Raw genomic sequence first — 27480 nt, 5'->3', positions numbered from 1 at the left:
CTCCAGTTTTGCTCCAGTTCTCAAACTCAGGAAGAAATCCTGCCAGCTGGCCATTCTTACACAATGAATCATATCTCTCGCATCCAGATTTCATGCTAACTTCCTTATATTTGCTTTAAGTCCTGCAGAGCAGGTGTGTTTTGTCTCTCCATTCCCAGAATGGGCCAACAATGGAAATTACCCAACTTTACTGACAGGATGCAGCTTGTTAAGTCAAATCTCCTAAGACTAACAAGTCTCCCAACAGAACACACTTCTAAACACTTGCAACTAAAAGGTTTTAAAGATAAGTTCCTTCTGTAGTAAAGCCTCTTGTACAACTGCTTTAGAGATTCCAGGAATACAAAACCATAGTATTTCCAGCATACCAATAAATAATGATCTGAGGTTTATGAAGTCTTGGGTGTGTAATCATAAAACATTGAAAGAAAATCCACATCAGAGGCATGGGCTATAACTATTAAGGGAAAAGAACCTCTGTGTTCTTACCATCAGCCTCCACACATATTAAAATGCACTTTATTTTAGACTCTGGTAAAGGAAACAAGCAAAATGATCGCTAAAAACCCTACACATTAGTTGCTTTATGTGCTTATACAGATCAGCGGAAAATAGACACTCTCTTCCCTGTTTGCTAAGCAACACTGCCATGTCAATTTGCCTAATTTCATGGAGCAAAATTTTAGTGATTTACAAGTGCCCAATCTAAAAGATGGTTCCAATGTCCAGTTCTTTTTGTCAGCTTCCAGGATTGTTCAAAATACTATTCATCTAGACCAGAGGCGGATGAATTCATTTTTCTATAAAAATACCAGAATATTTTGTGAGCCGTACAATCTTTATTACAACAATTCCACTCTGCCCTTGTAGTGCAAAAACAGTCCTCGATAACAGGTAATGAATGGCACAGCTGCACTCCAATAAAGCTTTATTTACAAAAGCAGGAGTAGGTTCAATGGGACGTGGGCTGCAGTCTGCTGACTCCTGCTCCAGGAAACCCACCAAAGAGGACAGCAAGAAAAAGACCAATATCCCTTCCTTATGAAAACATTAACCGATTGTAGACTTATGCCAATGGGGAAAAATTTTTTAGTTATGTAAAAGGAACATTCTTAAACCTGTGTCTATTTCCTGAAATTATCCACAATGGGCACAGGGCCCACGGGATCCTGTTAGTATGTACTACTATGCCCATTCTCTCCTTCTATCCTATTCTCCAAATTTCAAAACCGTGTGAGATAAAGTATATTTTTCAAATCAGAGTGTTTATTTGTTGACTTATAATTATATGTTTGATAGGATGTCCTAGAGAGGATCAGGTACCATAAAACACAGAATCAGTAAAAAAAAAAGAAAATGATTAAAAATTTTTACTGCTTAAAAGTAGTACATCCCAAATAATTACACTGCACATCTAAGGTTCACAGAAAAATTGAATACAAGGTCCAGAGATTTTCCATATGACCCTGACCCTATGCATTGCTTCCCACACTATGGTATATTTGTTATATCCTATGAATCTTTTTTGACACATAATTATCACCCAAAGCCCAGTCTTAACATTTATATGGGGGAGTGTGTGGTACTGGAGACGGAACCTTGATTGCCTTGAGCAATCTAGATAAGCGCTCTACCATTTGGCTACACTTCTAACTCTTAAGAGTTCAGTCTTGGTGTTGCTCATTGTATGGGTCTGGGTAAATGTATAGCAACACACAGCTATCATCCTAGTATTATACAGATATCATCAAACTTTTAAGTCCTTAAAAAATACATGCAACTCTGACAAAGTCTGAGGTATCTCCTACTTTAAAAAAAAAGTGCTAATGAAATAAGCAATCGAGTTGCATTTTAACTTCAATTAAAATCTAGCAATCAAGTTGCATTTTAACTTCCATTTGCATAAATGTTATACAGACTGAACAATCTGTGGGTATGTGGGTGCGCCAGTGAAGCCCTTCTGGAGATGACCCTGGGAAGGGTTCTTTCTATCCAGCAGCGTGGCTGTGGCTTATGACAGATGCTCAGGGTCCTCCCACACTTATTTACCTGAGCTCTGCTCTTTGAAGCCTACTCAGCTTGCCACTGTCAAACTGGAAGAAGGATGGCACCGTCCCCTCAGTAACTGCCAAGAATAACACAGAGCTGGAAGTAGAGACCCACCCTTCACCAAGGAAGGAAAGAAATGTCCAGTTCTGCTTAGCTCTTCAGGGTGAGAAGAGGAAATACATGTGCCTCCATTTCTTTTGGTAATAAAGTCAAAAATAAATTTAGCAAGAATTTACTAATAGCAAATACTATTAGTTTCGGTTTCAGAGAGACATAAATACAGTCTAGAAAACAGATGGGGTTTATGAATATCCATTCTAACCACAGAAGAAACCTTGGGGAAGGCCAATTGCACGCGTGGACTCTCCATTCTGAACATCGCCTGTGGAACTCTGCTTTGGTGGTGCTGCACCACTGTGGCTCAGCTCCTGTCCACGCAGAAGCATTCCTTTCATCGCCAGTTCTAAACGACAAAGTACTGGATCTGAAGAGACGAGTGCACAGCCACACTCGGGCCTCCATTAGTTAAAAAGTCAGTGTTTGCTCTTTAAATAAGAGGCACCTGTGTTATCCACAGAATGCTTTCCATCCAACTTCTCTTCCTGTGCTCTGCCTTTCTCTAGCAGCTATCTTTTTAAAGATTAATAAAATTTGTGAGAGAAAGTAACATTTGGATGTATCAACTTTAAACTCTAAAAGGGGAGTAAGCAGCAACTCATTTTACCTCCTCTGCTGATTTCTGAGGGCAGCGAAGGCGCCATCATATTTGTGTCCATTGGCTGAGAGCCATCCTGGGTCATGGGGTCCTCGGGAGGCAGGTAAGCAGGTGGGGGAGTATCAGCTACAAAGTTTCAAAAAAATTACATGCTTAAAACACATTCTCTTCTGTGCTCAGACTAAGACGTCAAGTTGCCATTTAACCTCCACATCAAAAGACTAGATACTACAGACACCAGTCTGGATGTACAATTTCTGAAGATTATTACCTTCCGAAAACCTTCTCCATTTTTAATGACAATTCAGTGGGAGGAGAAGCACCCACTACATGCCAGGTTCCAGGAGTGGTCAGCCCATCCAGTACCACACCATTTTATTTATTTATTAAACATTACATGCAATATCTTGTTAACATTCAGAAGTTTCACCCAAGTTTTTAGCACTAATTATATAGAAGTCTTTTTGAAAAAAAAAAATTTTTAGTTGTAGATGGACACGACACCTTTATTTTATTTATTTATGTAGTGCCTCACATGTGCTAGGTAAGCGCTCTGCCACTGAGCCACAACCCCAATCCCCAGAAGTCTTAATAATTAAAAGTCTTATGAAAAATGCTTTCTATCACTAATATTTGTTGCAGTCATTTCCGGGAACCTTAATGACTTCAGAGTCCTTAAGGCTCATAACACGGCATTACTACTGGCAGCTTTTTCTAAACTTCTGCAGAAACACATCTAGGTAAGCAGAGCCACTAGCTGGCTTGGACCACGCCATTTTAAAAACAATCAGAACAGCACTTAGGCCCACTCCCATACTGGCTGCCCGAAGGGGACCTGCACATTTCAATTTCACTACAGGATGCGAAACATCTGAAAGCTACAGGAGAATTAGTAAGAAAGGAGGTTTCAGAATCTCTTGCATTAAACCTATGGGCTTTTAGGAATTTACCAGTCAAGTTTCATTATAGTCTATGGATTTAAAACTTTTAACTTTCCATGACTTTGAGCAACCTATTAGGATTACCTTCTCCCTACTACTTAAATAAGCACTAGTTTTAAAATCTCTAATAATAAAATAATTGGAAATAAATCAGCTTATCACAGTTTTAATTCTAAAATCTTCTGTTTCAGAATCTACATATGCACTCTCCTGAAAAGCCCACCGCCAGCAGGCAAACCAGGGCAAACAATGCGATTTCTGAAATGACAACACTGGTCCAAGTCTGGTGTTTTCTTACTGTAAAATAAAGGGCACTGTGGTTTCCCACAAACAGCTCTTTGCGGTCCTAAGCCAAGCTCCTCACTGGCTCTGGGGAGCCGACCACCTAGCACCCATGACAGAGCCTTGGGAACCAACCTGGACCTGAGGGAATCACGCATGCCTTGAGAAGTACTTGGGGCAACTGCCCAACACCAATGACCAGCACCGCTCCTTCCGGGGTTCTTGGGGATGCTAACGAGGCTCCTGCTGAATCAGCCCAATGCTTCCACCACCCAGCTGCAGAAGAGCAGTGACTCAATGTCCCAAGACAGGCTTACGGGGGGTTGCATCTGGAAGCCTTTCCCTGTTTCTCCCTCTCTTTTCAATTTAGCTTTTTCCCTGTAGCTCTATAGCTGACTGTTCTGCCTCACACCAGGAGTCAAGCCAGCCTCCTCTGAGCCTGAATCCTGTGAATTTCTGCTACCAAGCTGGTGACAATTTCACTGGCAACCTACAGCATCAGTGCGGCTAAGAGGGAGCAGCTCTTTACTGCTGGTGGTCTAGGATTCCTCCTTTCTTTTTCCTGTGTTTCCTCTACTTGGCCTGTGCCTTAATCCGGGACAGACAAGGACAAAGTATGAACTCAGGCAATCATCTTCAGTTGTTTTCTTTCAGGCTCGCCCCAGTTGCCACCACTAAAGCGCTCTGAAATGCAGCTCCTTTCCACTCACCTGCCCATCAAACCCAACAGGTTGGTGAGGGACTGGTGTGGACAGGGAATCACCAAATGTTTTCAGTTTGATCTTTAAACTAACAAACCACCTTCATTCCAATGGTTTTGGATTGAAAAACCATAATGCAAAATAAACAGGCTTAAAAAATAGGGGAGTAATGGGCTGGGGTTGTGGCTCAGTGGTAGAGCGCTCGCCTAGCATGCCTGAGGCCCTGGGTTTGATCCTCAGCACCACACAAAAGTAAAATAAAGGTATTGTGTCCACCTACAACTAAACTAAATATATATATAAAAGGTTAAAAAAATAGGGGAGTAACAAATACATAAACATGGAAGCAATATGAGCAATATAAAGTATGACACACTTTCCTCCCCCTGCCCCCAGTACTGGGGATGTAGGGACACTTTACCACAGAGCTACGTCCCCAAACCTTTTTATTTTACCAAGTTGTAGAGGCTGGTTTTGAAATTGTGATTCTCCTGTCTCAGCCTCCCGAGTAGCTGGAATTCTGGATGTGTGCGACTGCACTGGCTTGCCTTCCAATTTCTGAAGGTCCAGGACTGATGTTGAATTTAAATTTACTTAAAAACATTTTAAGTGGCCCCAAAAACATGTTTGCCCATTTTCCCTTTCCAAAATGTTAATGGACTTCAAGTGTGTCTTTGACTCTTCTTGAGGTCTACTGGCCAGAAATTTGGTACTCATTTTTTTTCTGAGATTCTTGTTTATTAATTTATAATTTGAAAAATACAATGTCCTAATTAATCATTTATTTTGATAAGCATTACACCATCAGTTATTGTCTAAGAGGAAAATAATTGTTTTTTGTCTGTGCTTAAACAAGCAGATGGTTTCCAGTACTTCTGCTGCAATCCCTTTGTTGCTAAAGTATATGTTTCTTGGGATTACATCACCAGTTAAATGAATTTAATTAAATGGGGGGGGGTGTGATCCCTTAGGAAATATCTTTTCTGCGGTTGCACTGGCAACAGGGGTTTTTCCATGTCTGAAATGATGTTGATCGAGGCTGTTTTTCATAACAGCAATGTGTGTACCGCACGGTTTCTCTTTTTTTTAAATCAAGAGCATAGACTGTAATAATTATGCCACTCCCAGAAGGATGCAGCTGTTTCAAAACTTTTTTAAAACAAGGGAAAAACAGTTTATTCGAGCATCTGTGCCTGACAAATAAAGCAAGACATTTGCTTCCTTGGCTGGAGCCTCTTCCTCTGCGAGTGGCACTGGGAAGCACCCATGCTTGGGCCCAGATGCCGGGATGCGGCCTCCTCCCTGCCAGGCGGCCCATCTCCCTGGGACCATTCTGTCCTACCTGGCATCTGGAAAGGGCTGCCCGGGTCTGAGCTGGTGGGAGAGTGAGGATAGGTGCTGCTGCTGCTTCCAGGAGAGTTCGGGTAACTGCTGTTGGGAGAATGCGGGAACGGGTGGCTGTTAGGCTGCTGGAAAGAATCTGGAAAGGTGGCGTTGAGTGGCATGTGAGGCTCATTCTGCCCCAAGTTGCGGAACTGAGCTAGGAGGCTGTGCTGAGGATTATATTCACTGTGTCTCGGAACCAGCACTGGAGGAAGAACTGGAAACAGGGAGAGGGAAAAAAGAGAAAATGAGAACGGCAAAGATCAATAAGCCCCTCAATATGAAGCTAAAACATTATCTGTAAGTGACAACAAATGATCTGAACCCGGCCCTGCTGTGGACTCAAAAGCACCATTCAAATGAAAAGCCATTTTATACTCAGGAACAAATACAGTCTCTTTAGACCCACAGATGACATATGCCTGAGATCTGCCACACGGACAAAATGCCCAAGGAAAGTTTGTAAAATATATTCTCTTAGGTTAAAAATTGTTAAGGTTCTCGTTCTTAATTTTTCCACCCAGTAAAAATCAAACACAATTAGGAATATGTCACCATTGACAAGTCCACTTCTCAGCCCAGTCGGTAAGATTTTAGTGTTTATCGAATGATATGAATTATTCACCACGAATGTTTTAAGTGACACACAAACTGGCTTTAAAATGAAGAACAGAGTAAATACAGCTGAGGAAGTAGACATAGTGAGCGAGAAAACACCCGAGGCTGGTGAAGAAATGGATCACACAGAGGGTGACGCTCTGTGGGGCAGAACTCACGCTGTCCCGTCCCAGGGGCAGCCCTCCACGAACATCTCTTTTCTAAGAGCTTAGTGAATTTACCCACAATCCCTGGCACCCCATAGCTCAAGGAGGACGGGAGGAAAACTACATTCTGCTAATTAAAAACTCAAGGTGTGAAGGCCCAAAAGGCAGGCTCCTGGAAGGAGCGAAGATAACCATGCCACTCCCCAAAGCTCTATATAACACTAGGAACCCAAGGAGCTGTGAGTCAGCATGCTCATCAACTTCTAGAAACCTCCAGGCAAAGTCGCTATCAGCCAGCCATCCTAGAAGGGAAGGGCGGGGTAATGGTCAGTTATAGAGCCCTAACCAGGCCCCACCCCAAGTTTCCCACCAGGGTCACCAGATGGCTCCTCCTAATGGCAAAGGCCGTTGGAAGCCCTCCTGCTCTTGTAGCCGCAGTGGAGAGGAGAAAACCCCATTTTCAAACTGCATGAGCAAAGAGACAAGATTTAAAATCTATTATTGTTGGTAGTTAAAACTCAATGTATTTTCCTAAAAGAATAATAGTTGGTGGCCTTAGGAATCAGGTTGACTTTTGAGGGCTTTCCAGGGAACCTATCCATGATTTGTTTTTTGGGAAAATAAGCTCGTAACACTTGTGTTATCACATATTTATGAGCTGAAAAATCTGAAGTAAAAATAGACTTTTACAAGTATTAAAGTTTCTCATGCAGTCTCTTTTAAGTTCCTATATAATCCTGTGGCAGAGTTGTTGATTTCCCTATTATTTGGTCCTTTAGAAACAAAGCTTCTAGCATATTACAGTTTTTTTTTTTTCCTACCACTGTGATAGAATCTGCCCAAACCAAGCCACTAAAGGCCTGATTCTTTTCTCCTACCTTTCAATATCACCTGAAGTACAAACTACTTTGTTTTGTCAAAGAAATTACTGATAAAGACTTCCGCAATGCCGACAGAAAGCTTACAAAACAAATATAAGCTGTGCCGGTCCAATAACTTTAAATTATCATCTAGCTACAGTTTGTTACGATTTTCACTCTAATCCCCAAACCACTTTCCACAAATGCAGAACCAGGCTGCAATCTGAATCAATTCTCCTCTCTACCTTTCAGGACACCCCCTGCCCTGAAAACCACCTCTTATTTTGCCCAGGAGTCATAGACTGAAGACTTCCTGTTCCTACTGCCTGTAGGCTGGGCAGCCAGGGCAGCCAGGGGGGAAGAATTAACCTTTGCCCCAGCAAAGGACAATGTATTTCTGTTCCTGCAATAACCCTGTTGTGTGGTGATCTGCTCAGGCACAGAGCTGTCCTCAGCCACAGATGAGCTCAATCAGCTTTTAGATGACCTGGGAAATGAACCACCAAGGACAGCAAAGCAGCAAGCTTCAGATGAACTTGACAAGGAAAGTAGCTTCTCCCCTCACCTCTGTTTAATTTTGGTGTGGTGCTGGGGACTGGACCCAGGGCTGTGCAGGTGATAAGCACTGAACTTGACCCCCAGGTCCTCACCTGTGATTATTAAGATGATTTTGTCATTGCTGGTGCAGGCACTTTTTCATAAACTCTAAGTACTGAATTATTAGATATCTATAGTAAGACGCACAGATCTTCACATAAACAGAACATACAATCCCCCATCTGGCTTCTTTGCCTGTGAGATCCATCTAAGGCTGTGTTCCATTTTACCATGTGTATGTATTACAATTTATTTGATGATACAATTTTATCTTCTGCCAATGAACTGTTTCCAGTTTGGAGTAATTATAATGAAGCTACTATAATCATTCCTTTATTTAACTTATTTTGAAATAATTTCAAATTCACAGAAAAACTACAAGAATAGTATAAAGAACTCTTACAGGTCCTTTATTAAGATTCAACAACTTCTAATATCAGTTACTCTCTCCTCCCTTTTCCTGTCCCCTTACACATGCACTCCTCCTGAGTCACCTGAGAGCAGGTAGCACATATCCCCTCAATTCCTAAAAGGAATATTAACTTCCACATACAGGATTAGCAAAATAGCTCTTTTCAGTTTCATGCTACAGACATTTGAGTTGTTTTACAGGCTGTCTCTCAATTTGGGTTTCTCCTGCATTTCCTGATGATTAAACTCAAGAGGTTTTTGAAGGGAGGTGATATTCCTTCCTTCTGAGGATCAACAGCTAGAACCCACCACATCTGCTGGTGACTGACATCATCTACAGTTACAATTCTTCCTTCTGTAATTAATAAAAAAAAAATCAGTGGGAGATACCTTAAGACTATGTAAATACCGTTTCTCATCAACTTTACCCCATGTGAAGCATCCATTTTTGCTTGAATCCATTTTTGCTATAATGACTGCAAAACAGTGATATTTAACTCCATTACCCCTTGTCAGAATCCTAACATAAGCACTTCCCCTTCACCTCCATTTATCTGCCCATTTATGACAATCAATCATCCGTATGGAGTCATGGATTCTTAGTCAACGGGCTATAATATCACTGTTCTTATCTACTTTGATGTTCCCATGGTCTGAGAACTGGCCATCGAGAGCCCACTCAAGCTGGTTCCTATGTCTTTTTAACATACCACAATTTTTTGAGTATTTATTTTATTTCTGGAACAAGATATTTCAGGCTTAACTCTTGCCTTCTTTCCAGCTCTCAAATGCCTAGTCCCTTTCAGTTAGGAATGAGATTTTGAAACCAAAATCTGGGCTCTGCGTACTGAAAGTCTACTGGAGTCACATAGATTCTAGGGGTGTGTGGGTGTGTGTGTCTTATGAATCCCAAGTTTACACTGTTAGCTCCAAGTCCAATTCAACCTCACAGGGTTTTCATTTGCCCTCCTTTAGTTCCAATCAGTAAAGCCATACTTCAGTAGCAAGACTCAGGACCACCAGTATCATTTAGGAATCACTTCCTCAATTCTAAAACACTTGAAAAGTTTTCAGAACCATTATATTTATACTATCTTATAAGTAAACCTAAGATGAACTTGGGCTTATTTTCTTATTTTTTTAAAATACATACGAAATACTTGGATTCATTCCAATTCATCCACAGTATACTCCCCCAGCCCCTGGGTTATTTTATTAATTTGAAATTTTCTTTCTCTTCTTTTGGTAAGTTTATTTATTTGAATAAGTTTGTTGCTGTTTTAAGAGTTTTGCTTTGCAATTTTGATTTAAAATTTTACTTTTTAAATACAGAGAATGTTAATATGATTCTGAAAGTCAAAATGATATATTCCTTAGCCTGTGTCTTTTACTCAACCCCCACATTCTAACCTCTTCCTAGGATAACCAACCTTAATTTTTTTTTTCCAGGTTTTTCTTTCCTGTGTTTCTTCTTGGGAGTAGGGGAAAACATCTGATTTCTCACTTCCTCTTTAATACTAACACAGAAAGGCAGCCTACTGTTATCATCTGCACTTTGCTTTTTCCACATCCTAGTAATAACTTCATGTTATAGAGATCTTTCTCATTTGTTTTTGAAGTCAGCACCTCAGTTTGCTGAGCCTGTCCATGCCCGGTTGTTTAAGTAGTTCACATTACTTTACCTGTAAGGCTGCACTGACTGTGCGTATGCACGTGCTGCTAAATTCCCACAGGTGAAGGGGTAAACACACTTGTGACTATGACTGTTAAGCACCCCTTAGAGGGGCTGTCATTTCCCACTGCCTCCAGTAACTCATGAGCACCCTTCCCCCACCATTTTCCAGAGACTTGGTCAAGCTTTGGATGTTTTTGATAATCTCGTGGGTGAAAAATGTTTTCTAGGGCCAATTTTAATTTACACTTCCTGTTGTAAAAGATTATGATCTCTCCGTGTATTCCACAGAGTGTTAATATCTCCTGTCAAGCATCTGCTTGCGCCTTTTTGCCTGTTTCTTTTTTCATCCTTCATTTAAAACACATGTACCTATGTCCCAGAGATGTCCATATTAGCCTGTGACATATGTTGCAGGCATTTCGCACACCCGTCACAGGTCTTTTGACTTATATGCCAATGTTAATTTTTGCTAGTCAAATATCAACATTTCATTGTATATGGACGTCTGCATCATACAATGTCATTTATACGCACACCACAAGGAGGAATCCATCTATGCATTCTTTGGTGCACACAAAGTCTCACATTGGTTGATTTGTTTTCCGATGTGTTTGGAGTTTGGTTTTACTTATGGAGAATCTAATTTTACCTTCCTCCAAATTGTTAGCCAACACCATTTATTAAAAGGCTCATCTTTGGCCTACTAATTGGAGACACCACTTTTCTCATACTTTCTACACGTTTGAGCCCATTTTAAGATATTTCATTCTGCTTCACTTTCTTTGGGTCTGTGCCCAGTACCGTCTGTTCCAATTACAGCAGTTTTGGTCTCTGACAGGGGTGGCCCCTCTCACAGTTCCTGATAGTGTTTTATTTGTATGCTTACTTTTCCACATCACTTTCATTATCACCTTGTTTACTAACTGAAAAAGAGGTTATTGGTACTTTTACTGGGATCACATTATCTTCATAATTTGATAGTAAAAATCAACATCCTGAGGATGGTAAAAGGCCTATTCAAGAACTAGGAAGGTCTGCTGTAGTCTACTGCTGTGCCTTTTGTGTTCTATAGGTACCATCAGTATTAGTTTGCTAAGGCTGCTATAACAAAAACACCACAGTTCAGTGCCTTAAACAACAAATTTATTTTCTCATTGTTCTGGACTGAAAGTCCAAGATGAAGATGTTGGCAAGCTGGTTTCACCTGAGGCCTCTCTACTTGGCTTTCTGATGGCCACCTTCTCAGGTCATATTCAAATGCCCTTTTTTCCTTGTATTTCTCTGCATGTCCTAACCCTCCTTCTTATAAGGACACTAGACAGATTGCATTACAGCTTTCCCCTCATGACCTCATTTTTACTTAATCTTCCTTAAAGACTCTACCTCTAAAAACAGGCAGTTACCTTATGTGGCACTTGGGGTTGGGCTTCAACATGAATTTTGGAGGACTAAACAATTCAGTCCATCATACCACATACACGATTTGTTCACTCCTTGTTAAGTTTACTAAGTATTTTATATTTTCTTCTATTTTTGAAAATGTTTCTCCATTATATCTTCTAAATAGTAATTATACATACAAAGATTACTGATGTTTTCATAGTCTACTATCTGCCTGGATTATCTTGAGGACTTAGTTTTATCACTGACTTTTATAGAGATGTTCAGGTATATGACCACATCACTGACAAATGGCCAGCTTAATTTTTTTCCTTTCCATTGTCTTCTCTTGTCTGACTGCACTGGCTAATTGTATCAGCAGAATGTTAAAAAGCAGCAGAAAGCAAACTTCCCTGACGAGTCTTGACTTGGTGGGATGCTGTAGCGTTTCACCCTTAAAAAGAGATGCTGACTTTAGGATGGAGGTGTATCTACCCATTCCACGGTTGAGTATTTTTATTAGGAGTGACTGCTGAATTTTTGTCAGAGGCTTTCTCAGCATTTCTGGTCAACTGGTATTTTTCTTCTTTGACCTTCTAATACATTGGCTGCTGCCCTGGCTTAACAGCTACTTGGACATGGTGTACTATTTTCCTAATATTAGAGGCTGACTGCAACATTTTATTTAGGATTTTCACAAAAACGTGAATAAATGGGCATTGGTCTGCGTTCCTGTGTGCGACCTTTACTGGGTGTTGGTATTGATGTCATGTCTGCCGCATCCGTGTTCGCAGGCTCTGAGGCAGTCTGTTTCCAGTCCCTCGACGTTCAGCTGACCGACTCTGTGAAGCCATCTGGGTTTGGTGCTTTCCTGTGGTCTTGTTCCTAGATAACTTTCTGTGTTCTTCTAGGGAAATAAGTTTGCTTTAGCTATCCCGACTAAGATGAATTTTAATAATTTTTTTCCTAGAAAAACTAACCATTTCATCTTGGTTTTCAAATTTATTTGCATGCACGTATGAAACAAAATCTTGTTTTTTTTCCTTCCATATCAATAGCTCTTCCCCGCCTGCTTCTTATTTATGTTTGTGCTCCCCCTCCATCCCCACTATTTTTCTTGATTAAATTACCTGGTCTGTTTTTGTTTCTTTTTCAAAACTGGGTTTGGATTTGATCCATTTTTTCCTAATCTCTACCTCAGTAATTTTTTGCTTTTTATTATCTCATCGCTGAACTTGCTTTGATTTACCTTGATGTTCCTTTCCTGCCTTTTTGATTGGGAATGCAAAACTCATTTTTATTCTTTCACTTTTACTGATAGAGGTGTTCAACGTTACGAATTGCCTTCTCATCACTGGTTTAAATGTATCCCACTGATACCAGTCTACAGGTTTTTGCAGAAATAACAATTTTTGTTTATATTTTCTCATTCACCTACAAGTTATTTAACAGAAAAGGGCTTATAGCACTGTGATAAGAATGTTGATTTTATTATTTCTACTTCATTGAACTTGACATCTTATGACCTATAATATATTGTCTGAATTTTTTATTTCCCCAAATGCTCACTTAAGGACATTTATTTTGAAGTATTGTTTTATACTTAAGCAAATTCAAGTCACAGACCTGAAGGAAATCACATATCTGATAAAGGACTTGTGTGTCCTGAATATATAAGAACCCCCAACAGTCATTCATTAAAGACTAAAAGTACAATAAAAAATTAGGCAATATATTTAAATAGCCTCTTCTCCAAAGGTGTACCTTCAAAACATGCTCAGGGAAATAAGCCAGAAGCAATGCCAATAATTTGTGATTTCACTTTTGTGAACAAGCAAATTCATCATATAGGCTGAAAGTAGAAAGAGGTTATCAGAGTTCAGGGAGAATGGGAAAGGGGAGGCATTGTTTTATGATGCATACGGAGTTTTCATTGGAGATGATGAAAAAGTTTGGGGTTTGGGTAGTAGGAATAGTTATGCTATATTGTGAATATATTTAATGCCACCAAAGTATACTTACAAATGGTTAAAATGGTTAAGTATTTTATGTTTATCTTATCATGCTAACATTTATTTTTAAATTAAAAGGATCGACCACACCAAGTGCAGGCAAGAATGTTGAACAACAGGGATTCTCAGACACTGCTGGTTGGGAAGATTAAATGATACAACCACTTCAGACAACATTTCAGCAGTTTCTTATGGTTTGTCAAACATGAAACTTCCATATGACCCAGGATCCCATACCTAAATAGTTAAGCAAGTGAAATCAAAACATTCCGCACAAAGACTTGTACGTTTTATTTGTGATAGTCAAAAACTGGGAACAAACCAAGTGGCTGTCGATGGATCAGTGACTACACAAATCACAGCGTATCCATGCAGTGGGATACCTCTCAGCAATAACAAGGGATGAAATGTTGCTTCACATGACAACATGTATGAATCTCAATTATGTTGTAACAAGGAAGACAGAAAAGGGATGTCTGCTATGTATTCCATGCATACACAATCTAGCATCGACAATTCTGTACAGTGACAGCAGATTGGTGACTGATTGCCTGGAAGAGGGTGGGCGCTGAGTGGGGCGTTACACGTGACACGCACGCTCACTCTCCTGTACTGCTGCTCTTACTGATGTTCTTAGGTCAAAAAGTAATCAAACCGTACATTCTAAAACATGTACAGTTTATTCTACACCAATTCTATTTCTTAAGAAAGCCATTCCAAAAATAAATATGAAGAAGCAATTTTAATTTGTCCTATACCAATTTTTTTAGAAAGCTCAAATTTTGCTATTGTCTACTTCTTTCCTACTCCCATCTTTAAGAGCTGGGAATCATTACTCTGGGCTCTCACCACTACACTACTCCATTCCTGACTCAATTAGTTTTCTTCTCCTGTCTCTATCACTATCCCAGAGACAGTGTTACAGTGAAAATCAACTGAAGACTTGGAAGTAAAGAGCTACAGAGTAGTAGCAACATTTCAGACACACGCTATCTTGTATGAGATGCTCCAGTTCAAAAGCAAAGTGCAAAGAAAACAAAAATAAAACAGATACCCTACACTCTCTGCAGAGGACTTTTCTGTCAAGTCTCTCTGAAGTTCAAAGAGTGGCAACCAGCACTTGAAATCCACTTCAACCACCCTCAGAATCTTCTGCAGCATTTTCCTAGCATTTCTTAACATTTTCCAGGACGGCAAACCTCAGTAAATTCATCTCAGGTCCAAGCAGCTCCACCGGAGTTGTGAAATTACACAGAAATTGTGCTTTATCTCACTAATTCATATGCATATGTCCTACTCCTCAGAAGTTATCAAATGTAAAGTGACACCTTAAATAACAACAAACTGACACTGGAACTCCAGGAAAACGTGCATGTTATTTTTATTCTGAGTACCCAGTGTGGCACAGGGGGCTGGGTGGGTAGCACCCTAGTGTGAACGTGACTGAGTGTCACATACTATTCTAACAAAGATATAAACTTCTCAGAAAATGAGGACAGATAAAATATAAAACTATACTCTAGAAACAAGAAGACCTATTTAGAAGTGAGAAGACGGTATCTCAAGTCGATGTTCAGGGGATGACTAAGTCCCACAAGAGCCACATTGATGTTCTACCACCACAAGTATTACCTACCAGCCCAAAGCACACGGAGCACAGGACACCAGGCTGCAGACTGGAGTGCTCAGAGGGCTGACTTCCTCCCCTGGGGCCACACAGGAAGGTCAGGCTAGGCTTCAGGGGAAGGTGATGGGTGCTCTCAACAGGAGTCTCAGGGAGACCTAGGAGACTAAGATCAGGACCTCGTCTTGGAGTCTCAGCATTATGATATTTTTTGTGGTCTTCTAAGTAACGGATGAACAGAATAAATTCCAGAATGTCTCTGGACAAATTAAAGTTAAGGTCATTCATTTTAAAGGAAAAAAGTCCAGCCTAGTTTAATAAGTTCCATTATGACAAGTACCTGTCTCCCTGGTGCTGCATGATACATGAATCATTACAGAAATTTGTGCCATTTGAAGATATTTTATAAGTAGGATGTTTGTCTGGGGCAGTCCCAATTTGTACCTGTTCTCTGGTTTCATTAGTAATAGGGAACCCTTCTCAATCTCAAAAGTGCCCCGACTTGGACAATAAATAATATGGTCATTCTAAAATAAAAGCTATAGCGGATGAAATTCAGGAAAGAGACGGGTCTGGAAGAGCTGCCAGCCTAGAAAGAAGTATGAGTGTGCTACAGGATGGCACCTAGAAGCTGGCATGCTGGGCTAACAGGCCAGGCACCTCTTCCTGCTGGAATCCTGAAGGGCGAAGCCGGCGCTCTCCTGGGCGACCCCTTCCCCCGACGCAGCTCCTTTCATTTTGGCAATATATCTGTTTCCTATTGTGGAGAAAGGAAAGAGAAAACATCCGGACTATCCGTGGTGAAGCACTTTCTTTGTGTGACTCTCAATTTCTGGGTGAGAGATTAACCAACCTAAAGAATCAGGATTTGCCAACTGGGCCTGACTCAGGTCAGAACTGGGAAAGAAGAGGGTGCGGGAACGCCTTCCTTGCACTATACCTTTCTGTTTTTCAGGCTATTCCTCTGTTATAGGAAACAGACACATCAGGGCGATGACTTTTCTGGGAACCATTTTCAGCCTCTTAGAGCGCTATTATCTTAGAGCAATGAGGTCACTCCTACCTGGCAACTTCCAAGAATGTGGCTTCCCTTTTAGGAAAGGCTGTTCCACGGGTTAATTTGAATTATAAGAATCTCCTTTTAAAAAGGAATGCAGTGTTGAAACACCTTTCTTTTTAAGTCATTTACGATCTGAGAGGGTGGACTGGTCCTGTTTTCTAGGAGCTCTAGCCCTGGTATGTCCTGACCTGGTCTCACCAGCTCCCCCTCAAGTGTGTTCTGAAAAAGGCACCTAGTGACCCTGCACCTTCCCTCTACTGGCCTGAAAATCTCTTAACTGCTTTCCATCTAAGGGGAGGATGCTGGCTTCTCTCCTTTCCCTGATCTCTCAGGACAAGGTCCGATTTCTGCCCGTAATCAGTGATGTAACTGCTTTTCAAACTGTGCATCTCTTTTGGTTAGAAAAATAGAATCTCCTTTTCCAGTCAACAGGCAAACCAAACTCAGAACACTCAGGAAGCGGAAGTGCCAGGAGACCTTTGTGATCTGCCATGCACACAGCTTTTCTGCGTTGCCAAGGCACAGGGGAGAGGAATGAAAAGGAACAGCTCAACTCAGGAGGGGCTGAGCGGGTGCTGGAAAGCGAGCCTGTGCACTCTGGATTTGAGCTTTGTCAAGATGTGAGTATGGCTTGAGGTTCTGTCACCAAGCGGCCAGTGGAGAAATAGTCTAGTAATTGAGTTTAATCTGACAAATCCCCACCTGGGCTGTAACCCACCAGCCGTTCTGGAGAAGCAGTCTTTTCTTTCCCCCTTTCTTATTAACACCCAGGAGTTCCGATGATGAGCCTGCCAGACCTTCGCCTGTGTCTGTTCTCAGAGACGTGATGGCGACAAGCTACCTGCCACCTGGCATATATAAATGTTTCCTGGCTTTGCAGGGTTAGAGAAGGCATTTAGCTATGAGCTAGACACCTGGGTTCTAGTGCTGGCCAGGACAATAAGTATCTTTGTGACTCTGAACGAGTCACCCGACTTCTCCAGGCTTCAATTTCCTCATGCAAAAAGGGCAAGGGGCTTGCTCCAAGGGCCTTCCCATGTGAAATTACACGTCTTCTGACTCATGAGAACGTTGCTTGTGTACACCTGGAGCGCCACTGGGTCCAGAGCTTATTCCCAGATGACGTTTCAGGACACTGGTGAGGTCACCTGAGAGCAGAGAGGTGGCCCAGGGCTAATGGAAGAATGGCTTGAGAGCCTGTCCAGCAGCAGCAATCCTCAGGGGAAGGGGAGGGCAGGCTGTCAAAGCTGCTGGGCCCAATGCACTGTCCACCTTAGAGAGAAGTCCCAACAGTGTGTGTTCCCTGGCCTGGAGACAGAAATGTTTCCCACAGGACGTGGTGAAGAGGATAAGGCCACTTAAAAGTGAACAGTATGCTCACTATGAAATAAAATTCCTCACCTCAGGATACCTTTGGGAAACAGAAGAAATGATTCACAGCACCTTAATCAAGGTTCAGTTTAATGAAAACATAGAACAGCCCAAATCCCTGCACGGTGGCACTTGATCTTCTTGTTTGCTTCTTAGTTGTGTCTGACATAAGGCTTGCTGAGCACTACGGTCACTGTAAAAGTCATAAGGACAGACATTTACACTTCACAGCCCAGGAAGGGTTCAGACTAGCCAATCCCGCAACTTTTAACACACAGCTGCTGACCAGAGGGCCAGGATCTGAATCAGGGTCTGCTGGCCAGCACTAGACCACACCAAGTACTACAAAACTGGAAGGAGAGTGTGAAAGTCATTTTTAAAATTCTCTTTCCATTCTTCTGTGTGGTTCTCTTGGGGAAACATGTTTTTAAAAGACAAGACAGTTTTGCCTAAAGACAGCAACACTGTAGTGTTTTCTTTCTGGGAATTCATTAATGACTCTTAAGTAAGAATATGTTAATAGAAAACAAATATGCAAATGACTTGAACAGAGAAAAATGAGTTAGAGTCAGCAACATTATCAGGCTTAAAACAAACATTAAATGTACTTTAAAAGGGCCTCAATTTAATTCAACTCCTGAGAATTCAACTTTGTAGCTAGCGCCAGGCCAGTGATTCTCTTTTGCGTACCACCAATGGCAATTTCCTTGAAATGTGCCACCCATCGGAGAGACCTTGTGCCCACAGCACATGCACAAGACTTGTGACCCAGCTGAGGTTCCTTCTGCAACCTACCTTCTGGGGTAGCATCACACTCTTCCCCCAACCCACACTTTCTTAAGTTTCCTTTGCTAGTTTTGGGTTTCTGCACTTTGCTCGCCTCCAAGTCTCAGCTCTGACATCATTTCTTTTATAGCGCCCTTCCTGGTCTTTCTCTCCACCCCAATAGGAACAAATTCCTCTTTGTGCCCCTCTCTGGCTTAACAGATTTCCATCTTAGGACCTGCAACATATTATTGCTAATTCGACTTTACCTCCCCTAGTAGACCACAATGCCCTTGACGGTAGAACTGGTTTTTTCTTTTGATTTGTCCAGTATCTGACATCTGATAGGTCCTTCATAAGTATTTTTCAATTAATATGTCAGTGAATGATGTTATATAAGCAGCTAACACAGACCACTCTTTCTCAATGTATAGATCTGACTCCCTGCATTTGAATTAGCAAGATACTTCTTTTAAAAATGTAGATTTGTTACAGATGTGAGAAATCAGAACCTCTGGAGGTTTGGGTGGCTACAGCCTGGGTGAAGGCACCAGCACCAGAGGACCAGGTTTCCTGCCCTAGCCATGGCTCTAGCTCCAGCAGAATGTGAACTTCCATTTTCTCACTCACACCAAATTTTTAGAGATGAACCCTTTCACCGTTAAGACTACACAGTGTCAGCCCTGACTCTTGGGTAGCACACGGATTTATGTCAGAAGGATATGGAAGCAGGGTGTGGTGGCGCAAGAGATCACAAGTTTGAGGACAACCTGGCTATTTTCTATCTCAAAATAAAAGGGGGTGGGAATGGAGCTCAGAGATAGAGTGCCCCTGAGTTCAACCCCCAGTATTGCCACACACACACAAAAAAAATCAGAATGCTATGGCAAAGGCTGGCATGGCCTTGCATGAAGCTGACAGGAGAATGCATAGAGTCCACGTTTACCCTGGTCATGCAGCACAGCGTCATGGAAGAACTGGCTCTGGATTGAGACAGCTCAGGCTCCCAGCTGAATCACTTCAGGCAGCACAAGTTCTTGCCTTGTTTCCACGCAGGGATAAGGCGAGCAGGGATAAGGTGAGCGAGCGTCCCTGGGACCTGCACCTTGAGATCAGGAGGGGTGGATCACCACAGTCTCTCAAAAGCCAGCTCCCTCTCGGCCTCTGCTCTTCCCGCCCTCACTCCAGCGTCCTTTCCTTTGCCAAATGTTTCTTGCTTAGCTTCCGCAGAGCAGGCACTGTTTTATCAATGACAGCAAAAGTTCTTAGAGGTAAAAAACGACGACAATGACAAACTTCAGGGTATGAACAAAAAAAGGTGGGGGGAGTCCTTCACAGGGCACACAGGAGGGATACAACACAGAGAAGTGGGTTTTAGTTTCAGATTTCCAAACTGGGAAATTCTGCTCAATTATTTACTGACGAATTAATAGGGGCAGTTTACTGTGTCAGCTAATCACTACACCTCACTTTTATTACTAAAACGGGAATAACAGTACTTTTAACATTTACATGGTGCTTATCTATGCCAAGTGCCGTATCAAGCTGCACCAAGGCTAACGTAGTCAATCCTCGTAGCAGCTCTGTTCCTGGGCATATCGTTACCTCTACCTTACAAAGGTGGAAATGGAGGGACAGTGAGATGAAGTAACTTGCCCAGGAAGTTACCAGGGGAAACAGGATGGGCTGTGGGCAGCCTGGCCCCACACTGCAAGCTCTTCACCCCTGCACCAGGGTGTCACCAGCATCTGCACAGGTTAGCCTGAAGGAAGTTCTGAGCCCTGGTAAGCACTAGTAAGGGACTGTCACCACCACACAAACAGTTGGCCTGGCTACCTAATCACCCACTGATATGTAAATGACAATCCCCAGGCTCACACCAGGCAGCTCTGCTTAATTTGTAATTACAGCTGAATTAATTATATTCAGCTCATTCTGAGCTCAAATGTGATTCTGTTAAATATGTTCCATGGAACGGAGACACCTGTTATCTAATGATGACGAATGGCCAATGGAAACAAACACAAACACAGTTCCATAAACATCTGATGTACAGGTCTGGCTGCCCTCGATTTACCATCACCCACCCAGGACAGGCACGGCTGGTGCGCACCTCATACTGCAGAGCACACGCTCAGCCCGGCCAGACTTCAGACACTGGTCCCCCTCGGTAATGAGGGAAAACTGATTAAAGCGGGAGGGGGCGGGGAAGCACTTCTTTTGAGAAGCAGGCCGACGCGGTGGTTAGCAGCATGGATTTTGGAGATAGCCTCTGATTTGAATCCTGGCTCCCCAGTTTCAAGCTGTGTGACAATTTCCACAAACTCTGCAGTTTGGCTGCCTTGTTGGTACCGACTTCCTACAGCTGTGGTCAGGACTCAAGGGCCCTGCGTGTGAGGTGGCAGCACAGTGCCGCCACACGTAAGCAGCTGGGTTAACTGCCTGCCCCTGTTCTTACTGCAATGGCTGCCATTCGTTTTCTGCTGTTGGCCTGGTGGAGACTTGCTCATGTTACAATTTCGTTCTTATTCTAAGGAAGACGTACAGAGAGATCATGTTCCCTGTCCTGTGTCAGTCACATCGAGTTTCCAGAGTGCACTAAGTGCTCGGAGCCTTTTTACACGCAGTAGTTAATTGTGTGGTCCTCACTACAACCCTGGAAAGAGAGGCAAGGTTGCTCTCCCACTTCCTGGGTCCAAGTCCAGAGAGGACAAGTGAGCAGCCCAAGGTCAAAGTCACCAAGTGCCAAAACTGAGCCAAGGTCTTCTAACTTTCCCTTCTCCCCTATCATATTTTGATCCTACTACTAAATGGAAATAAGTATCTCCTTTAACTGGCCTCATCTGTACTGAATTTCTTCAAGAACTCCACTCCACATTTACAGCTGGCAATCAGCCTTCTAGTAGAAACTGCTCGCCCATTTATTCATCATCAGCCGGGTTCCTGGATTCCTGTCCCAGTCACTATCAGTGATCTACTGTCCTTAATTATTCTGCTGATCAATCTCAGATTTGGCCAGGGACTGTGTGACAGGTTCCCATCAGCTGTCTCTTAAATACCTCACTTTAAAATTAGCTGTTCTTTTTCCTATTTCAAAGCCATAGGGTTTATATTTCAAAAACATTTATCCATAACCATTTCCAAACTTGACTATCTTAACTTAAAAAAATCCATCCAGTATACCACCATCCACTGGGGGAACTTTCCAGGTGCTCACAGAAAAAACATCGCTGGCTACAAAGCTGGCTATCTATATATATGACCTGTTTCAGTCACTTGGTGTTTCAAGAAGGCATGAGTACACAGGGCCCACACACGCACACACATGTATCAATGATGTGACTGAAACAGGACATATGTATGTATGTGTGCGTGTGTGTGTCTACACACACAATATAAATTTGGAGAGAGAGAGGAGACAGGGCATATATCCTTAATGTTGATAGAGAAATATAAAGAAAAGGCCAGTTTCACTGTTTTTATACACACACACACACACACACATACATATACGTATACATATACAGGTATGTACGTTTAATTTTAATTTACAAGAAGCTGCCCAAACCCCCCTCATAAAATCGTACTCTTCTTTTGCCTTATTCCAAGTGCAGACTCCAGAGAGGTGGGCAGATAGTAAGCGGTGAAGGTGCTGTGTGACTGCAGGCACCAGGTTGCAACCTGCTAAGATGCGACAGTGAACTTGAACTAAGAACTGCAGCGTCTCCTGCAGAGCTGCCCTAGCCTGAGGCAGTGCTGCAGCAGAAATAAACCTGAGCTTCCATCCAGAACATCTGCTCAGATTCCAGAGCAGAAAAGTACCATTTAAAGAAGCGGGGGGGGGGGGGGGGGGGGGGGGGGGGGGGGCTGCCACTCCTTCGTTGACCTCAATCTTTTTATTTTAAACCAGAGAACGCATTTCCAGACTCTCTTTTATGGAGGAAGTTATGGTTAAGTCTGGCTCACAGCAGTTTGATGACCTCAGAACTGCACTGGGGTTTTGCAGTCCGGCTTCAGGGCTAAAGGTCACAGGAGGGCAATGAAGATTAGGAGGGAGGAATGGGCAAGCAGCAAGGTTTCTGGGTCCACCTCCCAAACACAGGGAGGAGCTGCTAAGCCACGGACTCCTGAGCATGCCAAGTGCAGGGGAGGCGAGCCTGTGGTTTTTCAAACTAGTCAACACCAGGATCTAACAACTATACTAATCCCAGCTAGGCTGGCCTACCACCGAAACTGGGGATTCTTCAAATCCACTTCGATTTTTAACACAGTGCTCACGGGATCTGTCCCATAGCTGCTCCAAGTCCCCCAGCTATGCTTTTTAAAATGAACATCCTCTTTTAACTTCCCCATCTCTTCCCCAAACAAATCTCATTTTCCCCCAGATCTGGGCAAAGGTCTGCTGATTTGGCTAATTCATGATTATTAGTCATGATTCTGAGTCTTTGACATTTCACTCTAAAGTGAAAAATGGCAAGAGGGTAGGGCATACATTTGGGGGAAAGAAGTCTCCGGTTTTTTCTCTGAGCCTTTCGAAACTCAGTACCAAGGAGGCTGAAAGTAAAACCAAGACAAGCAGTCTGAGATCATTACATAAGATCACACCCCATCTCTTTCTTTCCCTTTTGCAAGTGTCCATCAAGGTCACAGGGCACTCCCCACATGAGGCAAGTCACCTGTGACTTCTCTACCACCCGCAACCACACATAAAACCTCCTCAAACCTGCAAATAAATCACTGTTTAAATCCACATGTGAGATTAATAAGCCAAAACCCATAACCTAAAAGTCCCAAATATTATTTCACCCAAACCTAGTCTTGGACAATTCAGCTAAATAATGATGATGATGATGATGATGATGATGATGATGATGACGACGACGACGACGACGACGATGATTGGTACTGAGGGTTGAACCCAGGGGTGCTCCACCACTGAGCTACACCCCAGCCTTTGTTTTGACAGTGTCTTGTTAAGTCACCTAGGCTGGTCTTGAACTTGTGATCCTCTGGCCTGAGTCTCCTGATTACCTGGGATTAGAGGAGCGTGCCACAGCTCCCAGCCAGGTTACTTGTTTAAAACAACAGCAACAACAAAAACTATTTTCATACAACTGCAATCAGTACACATACTACTTTCATTTATTACAAAAAAATGTTTTTCTATGATTTCCAAAACTGCTCCTCGTCTTCAGTCATATTTTTAATTTATAATAGTTGCTAGTTGGCTGGTGTATTCAGTCCTATGAGCAAAATACCAGACAATTAACTTACAAAAGAAAAGGTCTATTTTGGCTTGTGGGTTTCCTCTGCAGTTACAGTCCATGATCGGGAGGCCCTTGTGCCTCTGCTGAGGAGGAATGCATGGCTGACCAGAGCCCTTGCCCGAGGAGCTGGGGGTCACAGTGAGCAAGGAGGGGGCTGTCCCAGGATCTCCTTCAAGGGCACAAAAGGGGAATGACCTGAAGACATCCTACCAGGCCTCACCTCTTCAAGGCTCCAGCACCTCCCAAGAACAGCAACATGGGCCTTTAGGTGTCAGTCAGCATCCAAACTACTGCACTCAGTCAGGGCCAGCACTTATCTTTTTCAAAAGTTTTCTGTCAGTGGTCCATGGAGGGCCAACTGTGCACAGGACTCTAACCCAGTAACTGCTAAGGAGCCCAAATCTGCCCATTTTCCTTAGTCAACCTTTTCATTTCCACTTATTTTCCTTGGTCTACTTTATTAATAACACTTTTCTACTTTCTATCTCTGCCTATAAATTGATTTAAATCCTTGGTACAGCAAAATATATACACACGAACACCATGTAGGATGGAACACACAAGCCCAGCTGTGAGATGGAGAGCTCTGTTGGTGCTCCCGGGCTTGCGAGTTTGGGGCACCTCTGTCCACACCTCTGTTCTCAACATGGCGCACTGCTGGAGACACAGCCAGGCTTCCTTAAACAGGAAGTCATCTATGAGGAGTCATCTATGTGGTATCAATGTCTGAATAATAAAGAGAAATTTTGATGTATGCAAATACATATGTCGTTTTAATTTTTATAGTTAATGCTGCTGTTAATTAATCCCAAATTTTCAAAATACTTTTAATGAACTCATGTTACCATCTGGCTTACAGTATCAATGATCGGGACCCGTAGCTGCCAGCGCTCAAACTTTATGGAAAAGTCAACATCATCTCCCTACCCTCCAAATGTACATAGAGTCCTCGACTTGCCTGATCAACCCCGGGAGTTGAAATGCATTTAATATCCTAACCTACCTAACATCCTAGCTCAGCGACACAGACCCTGCAGAGTGCTGGACAGTCTCCCCCATGACCACGTGGCCCACTGGGAGCTGAGGCTCTGTGACCTGCCCAGAACCAGGAGTGTGTCCTACTGCACATCACCAGCAAAGGAAAATATCAAAACCAAACATCAGAAGTAGTTTTGCTGAAAGTGTACTGCCTTTGCACCAACATAAAGGTACAACCTGTCATAAGGAAAGCCCAGGTGGCTGGGCTGTGAGCCGAGCTAGCTGCCTTTTCATGTAACGTCATCTTTTTAAATTGAGATAACCAGACTCGCATGCAGTTTCGAGAATGGAGAAACTCAGCTCACCTTTACACCACGGTCTGAACAGTGCCACGGAAACAGAGATGTCCCCCTCGGCACGCCCCTTTCGGCCACACCCACTTCCTTCTCCTGCCCCTGGCAACAACCAATCTGTTCTCCATTTCTATAATTTCAAGACTTTCTCTTCAAGATAAAATTTGCCAAGTCATGAATTACAGGGTGACCTGGAGTATTCAAATTCACCACCTGCACTTGGTCAACAGGTGAGGAGGCTGTCAGGTGTGTCCTAATTTTAAACGGTTGGCAGTTGTCATGTTGAAAAGAAAGGCACCTGGAAGCCAACTCCAGGGTGTTACTGTAAGATGGAAACTGAAATCACAGAATGTTAAACTCAGGCTTAATACAGCCTTTCGAGCTGATTAAGTTCAAAGTGCAAAAGACAATGGTCAAGAACCATGTGGAGAACATTAAAAAAAAAAAAAAGGCCAATGGTAGGAAGTCTCCATTAAGGCACTTTAGTAGCAGAGACAGCAACAGAAAGGTCTTCTCAACACCAGTCAGAGGACTGACTTAACCACTGCTGGCATTTACTTTGGTAAAGAAAAAGAAAACCTCCAATTAATTCAACCACTAATAAGCAGCCTTGGTCCCCAAAGCTAGTTAAAGCCCAGGAGAACGGCCACCTGCCACACCACAGCAGGGTCAGAGTCTTCAGACACTCCTGGAACTTTCTGTGTCCTCCAAGTGTCCACACACACACACACACACAGAAAACAAAACGCCTAACATCTTCCACTTTCCCAAAGATGTACTGTCAGTGATGGTCAAAGAGGCACCTTTCAATCACTCCTCACGTTCTGCCACTGTTACTAACAGCCATGAACTCGAGCCTCCGCAAAGTGTTCCCATAACTCAGTTTTCCCCCGTGATAATTTTTACCCTATCTTATTTATAACAAAATAAATGGCATAGATTGAGAAAAAACTACAATTGCTCAAATCAGTATAATGATTTTTGGTCAAAAAAACTGAGGGCAAAGATACCCAAAAGAACAATGGCAAAACTTGTATTTGGGTCAAAGAAGTATGTTTGTCTTTCTCCCCCACTTCCTACCCACCTGAAGATGCATTATAAGATCAGCATGCTAATCTTAATGAATATTGGCAGAAGGAAAAATCTGGAAAGAACAAGTCAATTTTGTATTTGTCTCAGAACATGCAAAATTCAAAATGCTGCATGACCAATTCAATAGTACTTCTTTTCAGTACTGGACAACCTCACCCAGACAGCTGGGCCTGACAGCTTGCCTGGACACTTGGCCAGGGGATGTCAGAATCACAGCAGTGCATGACTGTACTGCATGATCCACCCGTGGAATCTAAGAAAGTTGACCTCAAGGAGGGAGAAAGTAGTGGAGGGTACCACAGGCTAAAGAGGGGCCAGGTGAAGAAGAGAGATTTCTCTGGACGGGAAGAACAGTTCTGTGATCTCCTGCACAGCATCATGACCACAGTTAATAATGTACATTTCAAAGTCGCTAATGAAGTGGAATTTAGATCTCACCACAAAAATATGACAATGATGGGAAGTGACAGATATGTTAATTAGGATGCGATTATTCCACAATGCATACATGTGTGGAAACAGGACAGTGTACCCCATAAAGATATGCAATTATTATTTATTGATTTAAGAATTTGCTTTTTTTAACAAATTCTGAGATGATGCTAATGCTACCAGTAAGCGGACCACAATTTGAAAATGACTACTCTAAACTTTCTAGATACTCAAGATTTCTGTTGGGCTTTTCTCAAGAGCTGCTGGAAACTCTCCAGAAAACAAGTTTGAGAGACTAAAGCTAAGTATCTTATGCTTAAATTGCTAGCCTGCTCTTCAAAATGCTTCATCTGAGGTAAAATAGGTTTTCAAGTAATTTCATTGTAGAGCTGTGTATTTACAGCTTAGAATTCCACACCCCCTTTTTCCTGTTTTACAAAAACAATACCCAGGTGTGCTCCAGGTGGTTGACAGAGAGAAAATGCCTATTCAATTCTGAGAGGAAGGGGTGGATCTAGCCTGGCTTCTAACCACCAGGTTCAGGGGTTGCTTCATAGCAGTCTCTGGAAAAAAGCCATCTGTTCCAAGTTTCACACCAGGGACTCCACAGTATGACAAATAAGTAAAATTCTGATACGTTTGAGTTAAACAGATCTTAGCCTCAGCCTCAAAAACTTTTCTAGAACTGTTTTTATACATGACTCACAACACTTTTAGGTAAAGAGAGGCTCAAGTGACATTTGTGGAATCTCGAAATGCCTATTTTAG

General features: G+C 42.4%; 1 protein-coding gene and 1 non-coding gene across 3 annotated transcripts in view; both read right to left on the bottom strand.

The window, feature by feature from the left end:
• The window catches only part of Smad1 (SMAD family member 1), a 72465-nt gene that overhangs the window by 11276 nt on the left and 33709 nt on the right, over positions 1-27480 (bottom strand). For both annotated transcript variants that reach the window (XM_047566539.1, XM_047566537.1), the window contains exons 3-4: positions 6031-6288; positions 2774-2890 (exon numbers count right to left, since the gene is read on the bottom strand). In XM_047566539.1, coding sequence (XP_047422495.1) covers positions 2774-2890; positions 6031-6288 — 375 coding nt within the window. The remainder of the gene's footprint in view (positions 1-2773; positions 2891-6030; positions 6289-27480) is intronic.
• On the bottom strand, positions 3399-3528 carry LOC124995166 (small nucleolar RNA SNORA33). The gene has a single exon (XR_007110641.1). It is a non-coding gene; the product is annotated as a small nucleolar RNA SNORA33 (small nucleolar RNA).

Source organism: Sciurus carolinensis, chromosome 10 (genome assembly GCF_902686445.1).
Source record: "Sciurus carolinensis chromosome 10, mSciCar1.2, whole genome shotgun sequence".
Classification (NCBI taxonomy): Eukaryota; Metazoa; Chordata; class Mammalia; order Rodentia; family Sciuridae; genus Sciurus; species Sciurus carolinensis.
Note: the sequence above shows the minus strand (reverse complement) of the source record. Positions and strands in the feature narration are given on the sequence as shown.